The sequence below is a fragment of the Hypanus sabinus genome, chromosome 17 (assembly GCF_030144855.1).
Source record: "Hypanus sabinus isolate sHypSab1 chromosome 17, sHypSab1.hap1, whole genome shotgun sequence".
Lineage (NCBI taxonomy): Eukaryota > Metazoa > Chordata > Chondrichthyes > Myliobatiformes > Dasyatidae > Hypanus > Hypanus sabinus.
Window position 1 is genome coordinate 25,503,852 of NC_082722.1, and position 19,903 is coordinate 25,523,754.

General features: G+C 40.2%; 1 protein-coding gene across 1 annotated transcript in view; it reads left to right on the plus strand.

Annotated features, from left to right (window-relative positions):
* The first annotated feature begins 1,546 nt into the window (after positions 1-1,546).
* slc9a5 (solute carrier family 9 member A5) overlaps positions 1,547-19,903 on the plus strand; it is a 222,187-nt gene continuing 203,830 nt past the window's right edge. Inside the window, exon 1 of the mRNA XM_059992703.1 lies at positions 1,547-1,745. Within this exon, the coding sequence (XP_059848686.1) occupies positions 1,547-1,745 (199 nt within the window). The remainder of the gene's footprint in view (positions 1,746-19,903) is intronic.

Genomic DNA, 19,903 nt, shown 5'->3' on the forward strand with positions numbered 1-19,903 from the left:
AAAGACAGCAAGCAAAAATTCTAGGTAACTAGTGATATCCAAAATAAGTTTTCACATATCTGGGGAATGCAAAGTTGTTTTTAATTGGTTTTCCCATCTCTTATCTCATTGAATGTGGCTTTAGTCAAGTTCTTCACCTGATATCAAATACTCATAACCATCATGACATTGTGAAGGGAGGTGATCTTCAATTACTTTTAACCAAACTTGAGCAACAAGCGGAGACTATGAAGGATGGGGGCTACAGAGGGCCACCTGCAGAAGAAAGTCGAAAACCAGTGCTAGAAATTATAGATGAACAGTTTAATTGCTTATTATGGGTTACATTGTATTTTCATTTGACAGTGTGATTTCAGTTGAGTATTCAAATCTGTTTCAATTTCATCATAAAAAGAGATGGATTTAAAATTAACAAGATTATGAAAATGGTTTTTCCAGTCCCTATTTTCTTTGAGTTTACAGGATATAATTAACAAACTGGTTACAAAAGTAATTTTTGCTTCATTATTTTTAATGGTTGGGAAGAGGTTTGAAATTAAGCAGCAACATACACAATCAACTATTCCAGGGGTATGCAATAGGAATGGAAGAAGAGAGCGTAGCCTCTAAAGTTTGGGATCTAAACTCAAGAACATTGCTTTCCTCTCTCTGTAACTGGGGAAATACTATATACACTACGTGAAGGAAGAATTCGCCGAGAGTAAAGTACCAAGGCAAGGGGTAACGAGAAAACTAAACGCATCAACCAACAGTTACTGTAAAACATCTAGGTCGTAAACAAGGGAAAGCCAGCTCCATAAGAAGCTTCGCAGTCTTGAAAATGAGAGGGTAATGAACAGCAAAATCTCACTGAGAGCACATCGTCCTACCATAGTCTATTTTTTTATAAAGCAAAAACACCTTCTCTTTAACATTTCACTGCGCAGTAGGTCATTTTTTCCCTTGGGCAATAGTCTGCTTTTCACATGTCACTACCTCTCGTCCACTTTGAGATGGATCTCTGAAGGTTGCAACGGATTAAAACATACAGCAAGTTAGATTCGATAACTATTCAGAAACAGCAGAAACTACCCACGCAACCAGATAATACACCATTTTTACAACGGAACAATGACGGAGTGCATTTCCTAATCTCAGGAAGAAAAGGAACTTTATTTAACTGTGATATTTGACTTTCTCTTTATTTTATTTTTTAATTGACCTTCGCAGATGACAACGGGGCATAAGTTAATGTTTTACATAAGCCTTTATGTAATACTACTCGATATTAGCAATAATTGTAACCGTTCCTACTGGAAGCCAATTAACGGAGCCTGGCAGAGAGCATCCAATGTGCCGCCCGCTGGAGCGACATTGCGGTGATTGGCGGATTGTCCAGTGCCTTTATTGGGTAAAACGTCTATCACGTGGTCGCATTGCCGGTTCTTCCAATTAAAAGCCAGCAAGGGCGGGCTGGGGTGTGAGGACAGGTTGAGGTGAGGGGCGTGCGCGGGACGGTCTATGAACGCTGCTCACGGCGTTGTCGTCGTCAGGCTGAACCTCGGCGATGGCAGAGCTGCTGCAAGAAGCTGGGGTCTCGCCTTTGGCGGTCAGCCACTCGGCGAGAATGCGGAGCGCCGTGGATGAAGGAGACCCTCACGGTTACGGCGCCGTTGGCTTCGAAATGGTCAAGTGGGAATGGGTCCATGTGCAAGGGCCATATCTGGTAGTAGTGTGGATATTGGTCGCCAGTTTGGCTAAAATATGTGAGTAAACCCAAGCTTTCTAGAGCGATTGGATTACATTCAAGTATGCAAATACTCTCACATGAAACATCCTTGCAACAATTTATGATCCCTCAGTTTCACACCCCCTCAGCACTCGGCAGATCAACTCTTGCTAACGTGCACTTCGAGGGCACTGCCAGTGCAGTGTTCCCGTTATCTAAATCAATGCAATTTAGTTTGTGATGCCCACGCGGTGGACTGACTATACAGTCAACTATACAGGTGTGAGTGTTAAAGAGAAAGTAGACTCCCACTGTAATAACCTAAACGGCTGCACTCGGTAGCAGAGCCTAGCGGGTACCTGCTCCAGGTAGTCTTAAATGGGCTAGTTTCTGAGCCTGATCGGCGAACCTGTTAGAAAATATGGACACGCTTTCTTCAGTTCAAGGGCTGCAGGAGCAGGCATTCGCCCCCATTCCGAGTTTGGAACGTATATTTTACGGAAAGGTTTAATTTTGTAAAATGTTCCGAGATTAGGTCAACGGGACCAGCGTTTTTTTCCGCTAATTATTATGTCCTTCTCCTTCAGTGCATCAGTTGTTGCACCCAATTAAATGCGTTTTTTTTGGAATACCTGTTAGCACAACCAATTTACAGCCCCAGAACACGTTAGAGTGAGAACTGGCCGTGTCTTATGCTCGTAAATTATGCAGCTGTAAATTCAGCATTTGATAGCCTAGTTTAAGCGCGGCAAGTAAAAATAACCGGTGTTTTTTTTTCGGATGGGAGAAATGTAATTAAAATTAAGAAGCGAGCGCAAGGTTTGTAAAGGGATTTGAAATGCAATTTTAGTTTATTTGCTGTAATTTTCTCGAGTATATAACATTCCTGGAAGTATTGGATATTTATATTAATGTTCAGGGTTTCTGATCGTCCAGTCTGTGTTTATGATCTTAGTCTGGCTTGCGTGGTTCTGGTTACAGGTTTGAGTCACTTGGGAAGGGGTTTGGGCTGAGGGTATCACGTGATTCCCTACTCTACTATAATAATTATTTCAAGGGCAGATAACTGGTAGTAGATTCCTCCATTGGATCCTGAGTATTTGGAAAAGGGGTTTATGGCAGAGATATGGAAAATCAGTGAGAGTTTAAAGGACTTCAGACCCGGGGGGGGGGGGGGGGGAGAGACGATAATTGGCAACCTCCTATGAGAAAATGCATTGTTATATAGCGGGCAAGATATTTCTGTGTAGGATGTGAGGGAACAATTGTGTCCGAACTGGTGGAAAGACAATAATGAAAGAAAAAACAAAGAATGATTGACTGTATTGAAGGTAATGCCGAAGTTTAAAAGGTGATGGGATGAGATGATCACTACAGATAATACCTGGTGGTAGCAAGACAGTTCAGAGATGTGGTAAAATGAGGTATTTGCAGGTGTGTTAAGAAATGTGGATGATGCATTTGAGAATTCTGGGAAGTTTATTTCTTTAAAAAAAATGATAGTTAGAATCATGATATCAATGTAATATTGTTTGTACTCCAAGGGACTGCACCCATTTTGAGTCCCAGCAATGTTGATGGGAATCTATTTTAAAACCAGTTAGTTACTTAAGCAAATGGTGGATTTTGGAAAGTGGGTTCCATGGGAACGCTGAGCTGAAAAGATGTTCTCACCTTGGCTTGGTAAGATAGAAAATTGTGATGTCCAAGTTTATGTTACCTTGTCAAACTGATCCTGGAGCTGTGCTATTTAGAAAATAGAAACAATTATTATTTTGGACTCTCCTCCCAGGTGATTACACACCCAATCCCTAACAGATTACTTCCCTGAAACTTGAAATGCATGTGGATTTTCTTATTCTGTAACCCAAGTAAGGTGTTGATTGAGCAAAAGCAGCTTTGATTGTATGCCAACACGAGTGAATCTGCAGATGCTGGAAGTAAATAAAAAAAAAACAACAACACAAAAAGCTGGCAGAACTCAGCAGGCCAGACAGCATCTATGGGAGGAGGTAGTGACGATGTTTCGGGCCGAAACCCTTCATCAGGAGGGTTTCAGCCCGAAACGTTGTCACAACTCCTGATGAAGGGTTTCGGGTCACAAGGAAACAGTAATTAGTGCTCTTAAAAGTGACCGCAAGCCTCCTTCACTTGCGGTAAATTAGTACAGGATTATGTAAGGGTTTGTTTCTGAGAACTGTCCATGAGAAATTACTTTTTGCACTGTTACACATAGAACAGTGCCAATCAGGCCCTTCAGCCCACAATGTGCAGATCTTGATGCGAATTATACTAAATGTCTTCCTGTGCATCATCCATATCCCTCAATTTCATTTGTATTTGTGTGTCTATCTAGGTCTCGTAAACTGCAGCCTATTGCAGACACCTAATATTCTATTCATAAAAAACAAACAACTGGCCCCTCTCCTTACCTTTAAACATTTCCCTCTCCCTTGACCTTGAAAATGTATCCATTGGTGTTTGACATTTATACCATGGGGAAAAGATTCAGGCTGTCTTCTCACATCAGTGTCTTCCATATGTTAAAAGTGTTTGTTAGGTCTCCCCTCAGCCTCCACGCCAGGGAGAATGACCCAAGTTTGTCTGATTAATCTATCCTTGTAACACGTTTTCTAATCCTGACAACATCCTGGTAAACTGTTTTGCATCCTGTCCGGTCTCCTCATCCTACCTATAATGGGGTGAACAGAACTCCAATTACTTTTGACTAAAATTTAACTGTCCTTTCATTTGACCTCCCAAAATACAACACCTCACACTTGCCTGGATTTGGATTCTGATAAAGATTATTTGTTACATGTACATCAAAACATACAGTGAAAAGTGTAGTTTGTATTAACAGCCAACACTACTAAATTTAAATTGAATTAACTAAATTGAACTGCTTATAACTGGATTAAACTCTATCTGCCACTTCTTTGCTCATATCTGTATTCTTTAATGGCCCTTTACACTGTTTGCAGCTCTACCAATTTTGGTGTCATCTGCAAATTTACTAAATCACCATCCTTCCTTTTGTCCAAATCATCGATATCACAATTAGTAGGTACCAGCATCAATTCACATGGACGCCAAAGTTATAGACCTGAACCAGAATAACAACCTTCCACCCTTACTTACTGCCTTCAATGGGCTAGCTACTTCTGAATTCACTTATAATTTACCTTGGATCCCATGCATTCTTGTCTTTTGAATCAACGTACCCTGAGTAAATGCTTTACTAAAGTCCATGTAGATAATGTGTACTGCCTTGCCCCCACAGGCTCCTTTGTTACTCCTTTAAAAAAAACTCAAGTTTGTAAGGCATGACTTGCCGTGCACAAAGCCATGCTAACTGTCCACAAGCAAGCTACTTTTTCCAAATCTGCATAAATCCTGTCCATCAGTATCATTGTCAAGAGCTTCTTTACAACTGGCATGGAGTCACTGGCTTATAAATACCCAGATTTTCTCTATTTCCTCCTTGAACAGAGGTATAATGTTAGCTACTCATCATTTGGTCCATCTAATCTGTTTCACCATCTGATAATGTCTGATTTATTTTCCCTTTCAATCCCATTATCCTGCTTTCTCCCCACAACTTTTGACACCCTTACTAATGAAGGAACTATCAACCTCTACCTTAAATATACCCAGTGACTTGTGTTCCACAACCATCTGTGGCAGTGGATTCCATAGATTCTGTCTAAATAAATTCCTCCTTCTCACTGTTCTAAAGGGACTGCCTATTCCTCTTCTAAAGGGATGTCCAGTATATTTTCTCCTGTAGTTGGACTCTCCACATAATATTTCAAGAACTCCTCATGGATGCACTGGGGAAATCCCACCTTGTCTAAGCCTGTTGTGTTAAGGAAGTTCCAATCAATACTCGGGAAGTAAAATTTCCCCACTATGGCAACCCTGTTGTTCCTATACCTTTTCATAATCTGTCTACATATTTGTTCCTCCATCTCTTGTTCAGTGGAGATCTATATTTTAATCCCATCATCAAATTGCCCTTTTAACTGTATATCAGAGCTTCACCCAAATTGCCTCAGCTCCATCATTTTTTTTATATAAAAAACACAGAGCCCTGCAACTTTGAGCTGCCAGTCCTGTCCCTTGTGCAGCCAGGTTTCTGTAATAGCAACAACATTGTAATTAATCCAGGCTGTAACTTCATCCTCTTTACACATAATTCATCCTTAATATTGTATTGCTTGACGCACTGAGGCCACTTTATTAGGTACAGGAGTGGAGTCCAATGTGGTCTTCTGCTGTAGTCCATCCACCTCAAGGTTTGACATTCAATTCAAGATGCTCATCTGCACACTGCTGTTGTACTGTGGTTATTTGAGTTACTGTTGCCTTCCTGTCAGCTTGAACCTGTCTGGTCATTCTCCTTTGACCTCTCTTAACAAGATGTTTTTGCCCACAGAACTAGTGCCCATTGGATGTTTTTTTTTCCACATCACTCTCTGTAAGCTCTAGAGAATATTGTGCTTGAAAGTCCCAGGAGATCAGTTTCTGTGATACTCAAACCACCCTGTCTGGCACCCACAATCATTGCACGGTCAAAGTCGCTTAGATCACATTTCTACTCCATTCTGAACAACAACTGAACTTCTTGCTTTTGTGCATAGTTACTGTCAATTGATTGGCTGATTAGTTATCTGAATTAACAAGCAGATGCACCTAATAAAGTGGTCATAAGTGTACACTTGCTATAATTGTTCAATTTCATTGAGAGTCATCTGAACACTGAATAATTTAATGGAATATATACAGTATCCAGTTATTAATGATGCCATAAAAATTATTACAGGCAGCCTCCATGTCACAACTGTTGAGGTTATAGAAATTTGGATTATGGAATTAATAAATCACTGGCTGAAAATTGGAGATATGGAATAAGATTTGCTTTCATGGAATTTGTGTTGAAGAAAAAGTAAATAAACCAAAACAACACACACAAAATGCTGGTGGAACACAGCAGGTCAGGCAGCATCTATAGAGAGAAGCAGTCAACACTTTGGGCCGAGACCCTTCGTCAGGACGAAACGTCGACAGCGTTTCTCCTTGTAGATGCTGCCTGGCCTGCTGTGTTCCACCAGCATTTTGTGTGTGATGTTTGAATTTCCAGTATCTGCAGATTTCCTTGTGTTTGTAAACCAAAACAAATTTCATTTCTTTTCATTTCCTGGTTCTTAATGTGCCAGCTTTGTGTTGCAGGAAATTTTGATGCAGACTGTTTCTGAGATGTGCAACAACCCTGCCTACATTCCTACCCTCGTCGTGCAGGTGTTGCATGAATTGGCTTGGAAAATGCATTAAAATGTGTGTAAAGTCAGATGTTTTGTTCATCAGGTCATGGTAACCCAAGGTAGGAACTTGCAAGGCAATATCAGGGGGTAGTTGAGCAGCAACCACTTAGTTGGGTCTGGAGTTACACTAGGACAGATTGGCCAAAAATATCAAAGTCCTTCACTAAGAAAGTATTAGCTAACCTGACTGACTGATTATTGGGACTATCAGTCAGTTTCATTGTTGCCATTACTGAGACAACTGCGAGAAATAGAGTATTTCATTCACTTCATGTTGAATTAACATCTGTTTCTGTACAACCAAAGGTGCTGGCACCCACTGGACTACCACCCTTGTAATGCTCTCTGCAAAGAGTGTACTTCAGTAGTGAACCTATGTGTACAGCAATGGGAGTACCTAACTGAAAGCTTCCTTGCCCTGACACATTACTTTTCCAACTGAAATTATGATGCGTTCATCAGTTTAAAAAAAAAACTTAATTTGGTTTATCACTTGCTTAAGAAAACTGGAAGTCAATATTGTGATAACTGAACTCATCTTAATTCAGTTAAAAACACTGACAATTTCTCTGACTTTGGGTGTACTTGTTTCATTTCCTTCTATTTGTGTAGCATCTGGTGCTGAAAGATTTCTGCTTCAGTCAATTACATTAAGAAGACATTGCCATGCGGAACAATTGCTCTTGTGATTAAGGACAGAATATTGATCAGGATGCTGAGACAAATTTGTTGACTTCCTTCTGAGTCACCAGATTGGACAGATCATTGGCAGCACCTCCTCTGTAGCATTGACATGTGTTTTGAGCTCTGGCTGGGCCTTTGACCGGAATCTGCAGTGTTTTGAATCAGAAATGTGGATGACACACTCCAAAAAAAGAGTGAGTTAAATCACTTTGTGAGACCACTGTACAGTTATTCTGAGAGTTCTGATTTATTTTACTGCAGTTTGTTATAACTCAATTCTCTCTTAGGATGAAGAAGAATGTTCTTCCTCTCCAGATTTGTGGCATCTGAGGTGGCTGATGGGACCAATGTAGGAACTGCAGCCTCTTCCACAAATGGAGCTTGGGTTGTCTGACGTCATTAGCTAGATATTTTATGAAGTGGGGTGCTCCTTCTGCCACTTACAATGGGCTTCACAGTCTGGCTTTGGAAATTTCAAAGCATTCCAGAATGCCTCTTCTTCATTGGGGTGGATAGATTAATCATGGGTGAGATTCTCAGGAATAAATGGGAATGTTACTTTGAGCATATCCTTGAATCTTTTGTCTGCCTAAGGACCTCTTCCGTGTCTGAGCTCAGAATGGACTATGCTGTTCAATCACACCCACACATTAACTGACCAACACCATGAAGCAATGCCACAATTTTCAAACTAGTTTGTTTGTGTGTTTTTTTTAAACCTCTTCTGCAACATGCTGATCTACCTAGTTTCCTCTAGAGATCCGTCATTTCATTTAGGTGCAAGTTGCTATAGATACATGGCTCTCAAATTCCCACCAGAAACCATGTTCTTAAGATTCTCCTTAAATCCACTTCTTTAGCTAAGCTTTTGGTCATCTACCTTAATTAGTTTTATACTAATGATCAACTGCTTTTAACTATCGTCAGTACAAGGTAATATTTCTGTACTTCAAGAAACTCTGCAAGATTTCTAATATTGTTGCTTTTGAGTTAAAGGTATACATTCATATCTGAGATTGCTCAGTGTGGCTTTGGTCTCATTAATTCAGTTCCAGTTTTGAAGCAGAGCACATTTTCATGGGGGTGAGAAATGCAGCTTGCTCTTTGTGGACTGCCAAACTCGGTTGGTGGGAAATCTTGTCAAAGTGGAACACAGCATCTGCACTGACTATGGTACTCACTGTGAAGTTATCTTTTTAAATTGAAGCTCATCTTCAATATTAAATTTCCAGGGAACTGGTCAGATAAAGCTGCTTTGCTGAACGAAGTAAATGGCCAGTGAGTGTGGCCAAGATTATGAAAAGAGAACAAAAATACCATCCACAATATTTTTCAAGGTCGTGAGAACTTTATGGAAAGCTGAGATTTGAATGCTTTTAAATGACAAATTATAATTAGTGAAAGGAAGGTAACAGGAGGAGAATAGGAAGTCATACGTGATTCACATTCCGAGGGAAAGTTTCTCAGGGCTCAGGGATATACGAGTTCTTTTTTTAAATTTTATTTTTATTTGGATAAGGTATTCACAAGTATTACATGTTTTTTTTTTAAAAAAAAAGTTTAAAGCCTTTTCCATTTTATATATGTATAAATCTATATATAATACATTTACAAGTACACACCGAGATGATATTAAAAGGAAAATAATTAGGCACTTAAATAGATACTTATGTGCAATTGTAATTCCACACTATTAAACTAAATAATAATTGTTAAAAAATTAGTAATAATAGTGGTTGAATAATAATTTCCATGTATCTCTTCTCATCCATTTTTTTGTCCAAAATAATGTGTATAACCCTATGTAAATTCCATCATAGGTGTTTGCATCTTAACACATTCATGTTTGCTGTATTTACGTCAAATTATCTTTTTTCCCAAATCTTCTCATTGTGTTAATTCCACAATTTCCAGAAATGAAAGAGTGAACATTCAAACCAAGGGAGCTTATGTTAACACTATTACTATGTTGATGAACCATTAGAGAATCATCTAAAGTCTGCTGGCATTGGGGTTATAAATTCAATCCATTTATTCTAAATTTGATTAATTTTCCTCCTTACATGAGATCCTTTCAATAAACTAATAGCAAATATCTGTCTCTACATCTGTTCTCAAGATGAGGCTTTCCATTCTTGAAGAATGGGGTTTCCCTTCCACTATCACCAATGCTGCCCTCCCCTACATCTCCTCCATTTCCTGTACTTCTGCCCTCCTGCCAGCATAAGAGATGGGGGTCCCATGTCCTATCTCCCCCCCACCCCACCTGAGTCTCTGCATCCAGTGACCCATTTTCCATAACTTCTGCAAGATCTACCACTAGGCACACCTTCCCCTCGCTCCTGCACTCTGCTTTCTGTAGGGGTTGCTCTATGAAGCTCCCTTGTCCACTTGTTCCTCCCCACTGATTGTCCTTCCCGCAAGGATAAGCGTCAGAAGGAAAAGTACTACACCTACCTCTACACCTTCTCCCTTGCCACCATTCTAGGCCCAGGCAGTCCTTCCAGAAGAAGAGACACATCATCTGAGTCTGGGGTTATCTACCTTACCTGGTGCAGTCTCTTCTGTCACTGAGTCGTGATGTGGATTGGCGGGGGTGCTCTGGAGAAAACTGCTTTGTGGATCGTCTTCACTCCCTCCACCCCAAAAGGTGGGATTTCCTTGTGGCCACCCATTTCAATTTGACTTCCCATTCCCATTCTGACACATCAGTCCATGGCTTCCTCTACAGTAGCGAAATTGCTGAAGTTCGAGAGCAGCAGCATGTATTCTATCTGGGTGCCTTCCAGCCTTACTGTTTAAACATCGATGTCTTTAACTTCCAGTTATTTCTCTCCTCACTTTACCATTCCCCATTCTAGTTCCCCTCTCACCTATTCTTGTCTCCCTTGACATCACCTCTTTCTGGGACCCCTCCACCTTGCCTTTATTCCAATGTGCACTGTCCTCAGACCTTTACCTCTTCCACCTACCCCTCCCATCTTCCTATTTCATCCTCCTCTTCCCCTCCTGGTTTCAACCATTGCCAGCCAGCTGTTACTTCTACTCTCTTCCTTCCCAGTCCTGATGACGGATCTTAGCTTGAAATGTCACTGCCTGGCCTTGCTGAGTTCCTCCAGCATTTTGTGTGTGTCGCTTCAGAAAGAAATGGATTTGTTGAGGACTTTGAGGAAGATAAATGTGAGTTAAAGATGCTATCTCTGAATGACATCTGTCACAAATAGGATTTATATAGGAATAAAAATGAGCCAATTTATCCTTGGACATATATGTTCTGGTCTTGTCCGCTGTTGAAAAAATATTGGAAAGACATTTTTGATATTTCCATGGTATTTTTCATTGATTTACAACCTCATCCTGTTACTGCAATTTTTGGTTTACCAATGTTAGACTCACTTCATTTATCCTCTTCCGCTTGTCGAATAATTGCATTTCTCACATTAATGGCTAGAAGATCTATTTTGTTGAATTGGAAAGAAATTGATCCTTCTACTGTATTTCATTGGTTTTCTCAAACTATGTTATGTCTAAATTTAGAAAAAATTAGAAATGTATTTGATACTTCTATTAAATTTGAAAAGATATGGAGACCATTTATTCAATATTTTCATATGATGTAATATGTCCCTGTTCCAAGCCTATTTGTTTTTCCGGTTTTGATTTTACATATGTAGAGAGGATCGGATTGATGACACTGATGATTTTGTATCTTTGTTAGATATTATAAACAGCCCTTTTTTTCTTTTTCCCTTATTTTTTCATTTTTTTTCTTATTAGTTATTAGATTGTTAGATTAGTTTTTTTTTGGCATAATTTTTTTTCCTTTTTCTGTTTTCTGTTTTTTTAATACATATTACGACATACCTAGGTTTGCCGTGTTTATTGGTTACTTGTATCGTCCATGATTTGGGAAGACTCATTTATACTGTAACTATTGCTTATGTATCCTCTCATGTTCAGTTGAAATGTGTATGTTTGTAATCCTATTATCTATGTATCAATCTTATTATGTTGATATTAATAATAATAAATAAAAAGATTGAGAAAGAAAGAAAGAAGAAGATAAATGTGGACCAGATAAAATAGTAATTTAAACAAATGAGTGAGAAGGATGGGCAAGTTGATATGAAGAACCTGAGAAATAGTGAGTAATGTTTACATAACCACTTGCAAAGTATTTGAATTATTGCACATTTGTTTTATTGGATTGAAATACCTTTATCTATATTTGGATATATTAAAGAAAACCACATTGTTAATATTTCTATTAACATAGGAATAGACATCGGTCACCCGTTTTGTCATTTATAATGTGTGTCCTACTATTAGGACTACTTTAGGAATATTAATGTTTTTCTTATAAAATTAAAATAAAGCTTGATGTTGAGCTGAGCACGCAGAATGCTGGAGGAGCTCTAAGTCAGGTTGCACCTTTGCAGAGAATAGACAGCCTGAGGAAGGTATTTGACCCAAAATGTTGACTGTCATTCCCTTTCATTGATGCTGTCTGGCTTGCTGACCTCCTCCAGTAACTTGTGTGTTACTCAAGATTTTCAGTGTCTGCAGAACCTCTTGTGTTTATGACTTAAGATTAGACACTGACCTGTCCCATATTACAGGTGCTGACATTATTACACTCTGACTTCGGTTCTTTGCGGAAATGAGACCCGATCTCAGGGCCTCACGACCGGCTGCATTTCGATATGCTAAGGATGTGGCCTGGAAGACTAGCGTGCCTTCAGGGTGCCGGATTTTCATGGCTCCAGAGGTGGGGGGATTCAAGGCCTGTGCTGCTGCCTGATGTATCATGGGAATACACGGGAGATCGAAAGCAGCAAGCTGGCTGTACGCCCAGAGACCAGAGGCACAGAGCTCAGGAAAACAACACAACAGACTTTTAACACCATAAATCAGCAAGTTATGTCTCCCCTCTCGCTGTGAAACGGGGACACCTTTTTCCCTTGTGAAGGAGATAGCCTGTGTTATGTGAAAAACCAGGTGGATGAGTAGTCTTTGGGGTACTGCAAATCTGTGTCTTTATTGATGCTTTGCTGCACGCTTGAGTGCTCAGTGGAGGGTGCAGATGCTTTTTTGCTGGTGGGGGGTCATTACTTTGCTCCTTGTGTGTAGGAGGGGGGGCTTTTGGGTTCTTACATTTGACTGTCATTCATTCTTTGGGGCACTACTCTGTTTTCATGGATGTTTGCAAAGAAAAAGAATTGCAGGATGTATATTGTATATGTTTCTCTGACATTAAATGTACTATTGAAGATAAGAGTATTGCGGCCATCAATTTTAGATATAAAGTTGTAATTCAGGTGCTTATACTGAATGGTAGCAAAGAACTGTACCAAGTTTTGGCCCAGAAAGTTGACTGTACTCTTTTTTTTCTATAGATGCGACCTGGCCTGCTAAGTTCCTTCAGCATTTTGTTACCTCAAAGTATATTTTGTGCTCCTTAGTGAAATTGGAAGAAAGATGAGTCTTTTTAGATATTTATTCTAGAGGAGATAGAAAATTGTTTCATTCGCTAATATAATATTTGTATGGTTGTTTTTTGTCTTTTATCTTAATGATTTTTTCATCTCAACTTTCAGGAACCAGTATTGAAAAGACTGAGTTAATAATAACTTATACCAACAGCTTTTTGTTGGAACCCAAAGTATGAATTGCTTTTATCTGGTTGGTCACTTTTAATATAAATGCTTTTAGTAGGAGACAATTTCTTTGGATGATGCAACTCAAAATGTCAGAGGCGGACATGCACAAAGAACCCAAAAGCTGCTTGGAAAAAGTCAGCATGAACGAAATTGGAGATGCAAAATGGACAACGTAATTTCAATTCTATTGTCTATTTCAGTGGCAAACTCTGGAGGTGGGTAGGACATGAGGGTTTCATAATGAATAGACAATTGCATTTGCTGTCTTGTGCCCCAGTAAAACTGATATTCATCTTTTGTACTAAAAGCATCAACGTTTCTGAATTAATGTATTTAGAGTTAAAGGATATAATAAGATTGGAGCAGACTGGTCCACTAGGCTTCTCAAGCTGTGCCATTCAACATGACCATACACTTGTGCTGGCCTCAGCCTCTTCTCAAAATCAGGTTTATTATCGGATGTTGTGAAATCTGTTTTGCCGTACCGTGAAAGGATAAAAATTTCTTTAAGTTAAAAATAAATAGTGCAAAAGAGGTTTGAGGGACCATTCAGCAATCTGGCAAAGAGGGAAAATAATTGAGAGTGGTTGTTCAGCTCCTGTAAGATCAAAGAGGAAATAATCCTCTTTAGGTTTTTCTTAGGAAAAATGAATAGAATTGAGCTCAATCTACAAGATTTGGTGTGACAAATTATTCAGATACTTTCAAGCTGTGACAAGAGAGTTGGTGGGGGGAGAGGGGGTGTAGGAAGACATGTTTATGCAGATTTCCAAAAGGCATTTGATGACATGGAAGAGACTGATGCATAAACCGAGTCCAAGGTGCATTAACATTGAAAACTAGCAGTTACATGGAAAATATAGAGCCGAAATAAGTGGGTTTTCAAAATGTAGGGATGTAACTAGTGGTTCCAGGGATTGGCTCTGTGTTCAATTGTTTATTAATTACATTAATGACCTAGAAGGAAGAATTAAATGTTTCATTTGCAACTTTGAGAATGTTACAAGTAGGTGTAAGGTTTTTTTTGTGAATAGGACTTTGTGACTCTGCAATAAGATTAAAAAATATGTTGAGTCATTGAGGAATGTGGGGAAATGCATGGCTATGCTCTTGGGTAAGTGGAATCTAAAGTGGATTATCTAAATAGAAAATGTGGAAGGGAGTATAGTATATCTAGGTGTTTTAGTGCATGACTCAAAAAAAAAAGTTAGCAGGCATGTCCAGCAAGTAGTTAAGAAAGCAAAGAACATGAGACGTGGCCTCTATTGTGAAGGGGTTGGAGTTTAAGAATCGGTTTTGCTCAGGCTGTGCAAGGTGTTAGGCCACGTCAATGATACTGTGTAGTGTTTTGGTCACATCCAGAAAATCTATATTGCGTTGTGTTTGATAATGGGGGAGAATGCAGAGCCAGGAGGCCAGCATGCAGGATGTTCAACTATTTTATTGACAACGGAGTTCATGTACTGCTGTTTTTACAGTGGCTAATTGAGTGACAATGAAATAACCCATTAACTACCACAACATCGCCCCTTGAGAAAAAGAATAACTAGACAAAAATAACTTCTACTTGTTCTATGAAGATCAGGCCACTGTATTTCTTCCTCTACCTTTCATGGACTTTGAAGGCACTCGAGCACACACCAATTCTGCCTGATTTCACCTTGTGGTGTTCTGATCACAAATGCATGCTGCTGGACTATTGGTCCATGGGGGAATTGGTCTGAAACCCAAACAGCTTCACTACTCCAGAGTGGCAACACAAACTTTGTGCCGTGTCTGAGATCATGCATGCTCTTTGTTTTCTCATGCTGTGTTGTCTCAGCATGTCTAAGTCTGGTAAGTGAGGTTGGAGAAGGGAAAGAAGAAGACGTAGGTTTGTTCCATCTCCCGCCCATTGACAGCTCTGCTGGGTGGTAGCCGTTTGCAAGAGGCGTGGAGCGATGAGCTAACAGTGCTTTGTAGGGGTATTTTGCCTTCAGTACGGGACACTTAATAGTTTGCTTTGCTCTTTCCACTTCTCCATTTTCCTGTGGTTACTGTGGGCTGCTTGTCCGGTGCCTGAACTATTATTTCTTAGCAAAGGCTTTGAATTCCTCAATTACATCTCAATTGTGGACTGTTGTCTGACACAAGTATTTCTGGTATTCTGCGGCAAGCAAATACAGCTTTGTATAGCTGCAGCTGAGGATGTAGAGGACAGCTAGGGACACCTCAACATTCCATGAGTAGTAATCCACAGTGAGAAGATGGTGGTCTCTTTTCAGCTTGAAAATGTCCATGACTGCAAATTGGCACAAAGTCTGGGAAGTCTGTGAGGCCGAGGCTCAGTGTGATTGATTTTTTTTTTTTGGTGCCATTTTCCACATGCTTCGCATTGCTTTACATAATCTCTTTGCTGTGTGCTCGGGCCAGGCCACCACATCAATTGCCTTGCTCTTGGGTGACATTTTTCAATGCTTTGATGTCCTTGGTGGACTTGACTGATTTTTGGCATGCGTAAAAGCAGGAATGATGAGTCTGGAACCCTTTAGCAGCCAACCGACAAGAATGGTGAGTGTGCCTCTTTCAAGCCAGTAAGGTCTGAGTTTGTGAGTTCCTTTTGCTACAGCTGGCTATTTATGTCACAATATTGCATGACCTTGCTGCAGATCTGGTCCTTTTTCAACTCAGCATAAATTCCATCAACTTCACTCTGATGCAGGAAAGCTTTCACGTACCTGAGCCAAGTAGATGTTGGTATCTTCCATGAGGTAGAGTCAGCTTCCATCCATTCCCTTTTGCATGGTATCCTCAACAGTGTCTGGTGTTGTGAAAGATTTGCTGGGGGGATCTCTTCAGTGTCATAACAGTATTACATGAGCCTCATTCTGAATTTTTGCAGATATGGAAGTAAGTCATCCAAGTACTTCGAGCTGAGGACGTTGTCAACTGGCTTGTGGCTGTTTCAAGTAGGAATTTAGTGCTTATTAAGTAGTAGCTGAAGTACTCAACCCCACATGAGATCCAGTGTTTCCTTTTTGATTTGGATGTAATGCTATTCAGCAGGAGTCAGAGCTCTTGATGCATTTGCCTCTGGTTTCCATGCACCACTGGAGTGTTGCATGAGCACTCTCCCTCGGCCAAAGAAAGGTGTCTGCTGAGACTTCAGTTGCTTTGTTTGGGTTAGAATGCCAATTTGGTGAGCTGCGCTTCTCCTGTGGTGGATCCCAGATCCAAATACTCCTGAGAGAGAGAGAGAGAGAGAGATATTGTTTTCTCTGCCAAACCCGGAATGAACTTTACCAGCTAAGGAAGCTGTGAATCTCTGATACATTTGTAGATTGTCCCATGTTCTGAATTCCTGCCAGTTTGTCTGAATCTGGTTACACACCCACTGAAGACAGTTGGTAGCCTAAGAACTTTACCTCTAACTTTGCAGATCCCCATTACTTGTTGTTCAGGAGGATTCCAACATTTTTCAGTTTCTCCAAGGCAGCTTCCACTCTATTGTCATGTTCCTTATTTGAATCTTCGAAGGTGAGTGTATTGTCCATATGGCGGACTACTTCTACCAGTCCTTCCAAAATATTGGCTCATCCTCATCTGGAAGAGTTCATGGGCTGATGAGGTGCCAAAATGGAGTCTCTCGAAGCCGTGTCCATATGGTGTGATAGAGGTTGTGAGCTTCTGTGATTCAGGAGCTAAACAGATCTGCTAAAATTTGCATCTAGTTTGGTGAAGGACTTTGAGCAAGCATTGGATAGGCTGGGTGGAACAGAGGGCAGAATAAACTTCTCCCAATTAACTGCATTACTTTTTTTTTTAAGATCAGCGCAGAGCTTCATTGTGCCATCTGGCTTGTGAACAGGAACAATGACTACACTCCACTCAGTAGGTCCATTTATACTAGTTCTGATGTCAAGCACCTCCATTCTCTCAAGTTCTGCTTTGACTTTGTCTATCAATGGGATTGGTATACACTTTGCTGAGTTCAGTGAGTTGGGTGTCACTCCTGGCCTTCGTACCCCCAGTATCCGCAGGCCTGTGAACAACTCTGGGTACTTCTCCTGCCACTGAACATTGTTTAGTGAATCCAACCTTGCAGTGAGGTTCAGCTTCTTGATGGCATGTCATCTCAGTAGCGGTGAGATGAGATTATGAACAACATAGACAACCTCTTATTTTTTTTCCCCTCATTTTTATGGATGGAAGTAGTAAACATCTTTCACACTGAACTTGTGTTTCCCTAGCTCCTCAAGTACTTTCTTTGTTGGGCTTAGAGTGAAGCCTATTTTCTTCACCAGTTTTGTGAACAGACATTTGAGGATGGCTGTGACATCTACCCTAGTGTCCATTTTCAACATCACTGTTTCATTTTGCAGCTGAAATGTAGTACATCAGCCTTGTCTATTTGAATCTAGAGTCCCAAGGAAAGCTCTCTTCATCTGAATCATGGTTGTCTTTGACCTGCTGAAGAATGGTTTTTGAATGACAGGTTTTTATGTTGGCTAACTTCAATTGGATTGATGGTATTTCACTACTTTTGCTGGACAGATGTGAAATTGCCACATCTCCTGCAGTTGGTCATGTTATCTGCTCTGCACTTATCTGGCTTGTCTGAGCTGAGCACTACCATCTCCTCTTTCTGTAGTCTTCAGACTGCACTTTGTTTGAACCTTTATTTTATACAGTTTCTAGCTTTACCTCAGCATTGATCTTTGTGCCTGAGCTCTGCCTGTTGCTGACAACCTCTGCCTGACTATGTCGATAGGTACTTAATGCACTTCTGAAGCCTGAATGAGATTGCTTGCAACCCTAAATCTGTTTCTGAGCCACCTCTCAATGTCTCTTGGTTTAGAGAAGTCAAATGTCTGTGTAGGGGAGGGTGAGAGGGGAGCTTTATTAGTTAAGTTGATACAGGTACTGCAGGTATTTGCTCCATTTCCTGTTTGTCTATTTATTATGTTTATGTGGACTACAAAAGATGCCTTTTCTCTCCTTCAGAGTTTGACTGACTTCTCTACTGTGTTGGTGTCTCTATGTGCTTCCCCAGGCTAGTGGTCCATAGATTATTACGGTATTCACTTTCAAGTGCAGCTTGAGAGTGTTGCCTAGCAACCATGGTCAGTTCTCAACTCAGTCTCATGTTGCATACATTTAGCAACTAGCATAGGCAGTTTAGATTGATAAGTCTCTAGATATTTTTCATAGATATATAAAAACAAGAATGGTCTTACTGTAAATTCTTTCCTTAGTCTGTAGCCCGAAATCATTACAATCAACCCATTCTGACATGTGTTATACCCAATGATGAGGGAGAGTGCAGAACACACACCATGAGGCCAGCATGCAGGATATTCAACTGAACTTTATTGATAACAGTGCTTGTTCAGGATGTGAACTCCTCCCATGTAGAAGTGGCTAATTGAGTGGCATAGGAATACCACGATCTACCACAGCATATTATAGAGTTGGAGACCAGTCCAAAAGGGATTCACAAGGCTAATTTCTGAGATGAAATTGTGCTATCAAGAGGTATATAAACTTTTCCTTGAAGTTTAGAAAAATGAGATGACTTTATTCTAACGTGTAGACTTTTACCAGTGACTCTCCCACTAATTAAGAACATCTCAGCGAGGGAAGATGGTTGCAAAGTGCCAGTCATTGAAAACTTGGGATTTCTCTGCCCCAGCGGGGTGAAGGAAGATAGGCTATTAGACATATTTAAGGTAGAGATAGATAAACATTTGAAAGAACAAGTTGAGGGTTATGTGCAACATCAGCAAGACCAAGGAACTTCAGGAAGAGGAAGTTGGGAGAACACACACCAGTTCTCATGGAAGGCTCAGAGATAGAAAGTGTGAGCACCTAGTTCCAATATCTCCGGATTTGTCCTGGGCCCAACATGCTGATGCAAACTTGAAGGCTTGCCAGCAGCTATACTTAGGGATTTTGAGGTTTAGTATATTAACAAAAACTCTAAATATACAGTGGAGAACTTCTTGACTGGCTGCATCACCATGTGGTGTGGAGGCTTCAGTATACAGGATCAACAAAGGGTGTAGAGATTGTAAACTCATCCAGCTTCTGTCACAGGCATAAACCTACCTGCCTGCCTTCGAAGACATCTTCAGATGATGATGCCTAAAAAGGTGACTTTCATCATTAAGGATCTGCACTGTGCCCTCTTCTCATTTCTGTCTCCAGGGAGAAATATGTCAAATATAACAAAATATGTGGAACTCTTCAAAATGCAAGCGTCACTCAGATGTTTTGATGTCATATCTGTCTTGAGTGTTTTAAAAGATCAGAATCTATTTTAATATCACCAGCATATGTTGTGAAATTCGTTGTCTGCAGCAGCACATAATAGAAAAATCATGAATTACAGTAAATATATATTAGTGCAAAAAAAGGTGGTGAGGTTGTGTTTGTGGGTTCAATGTCTATTCAGAAATCGGATGACATTGGGGAAGGTGTTCCTGAATCTGGAAGTGTGTGCCTTCAAGTTCCTGTATCTCCTCCCTGATGGAAGCAATGAGAAGAGG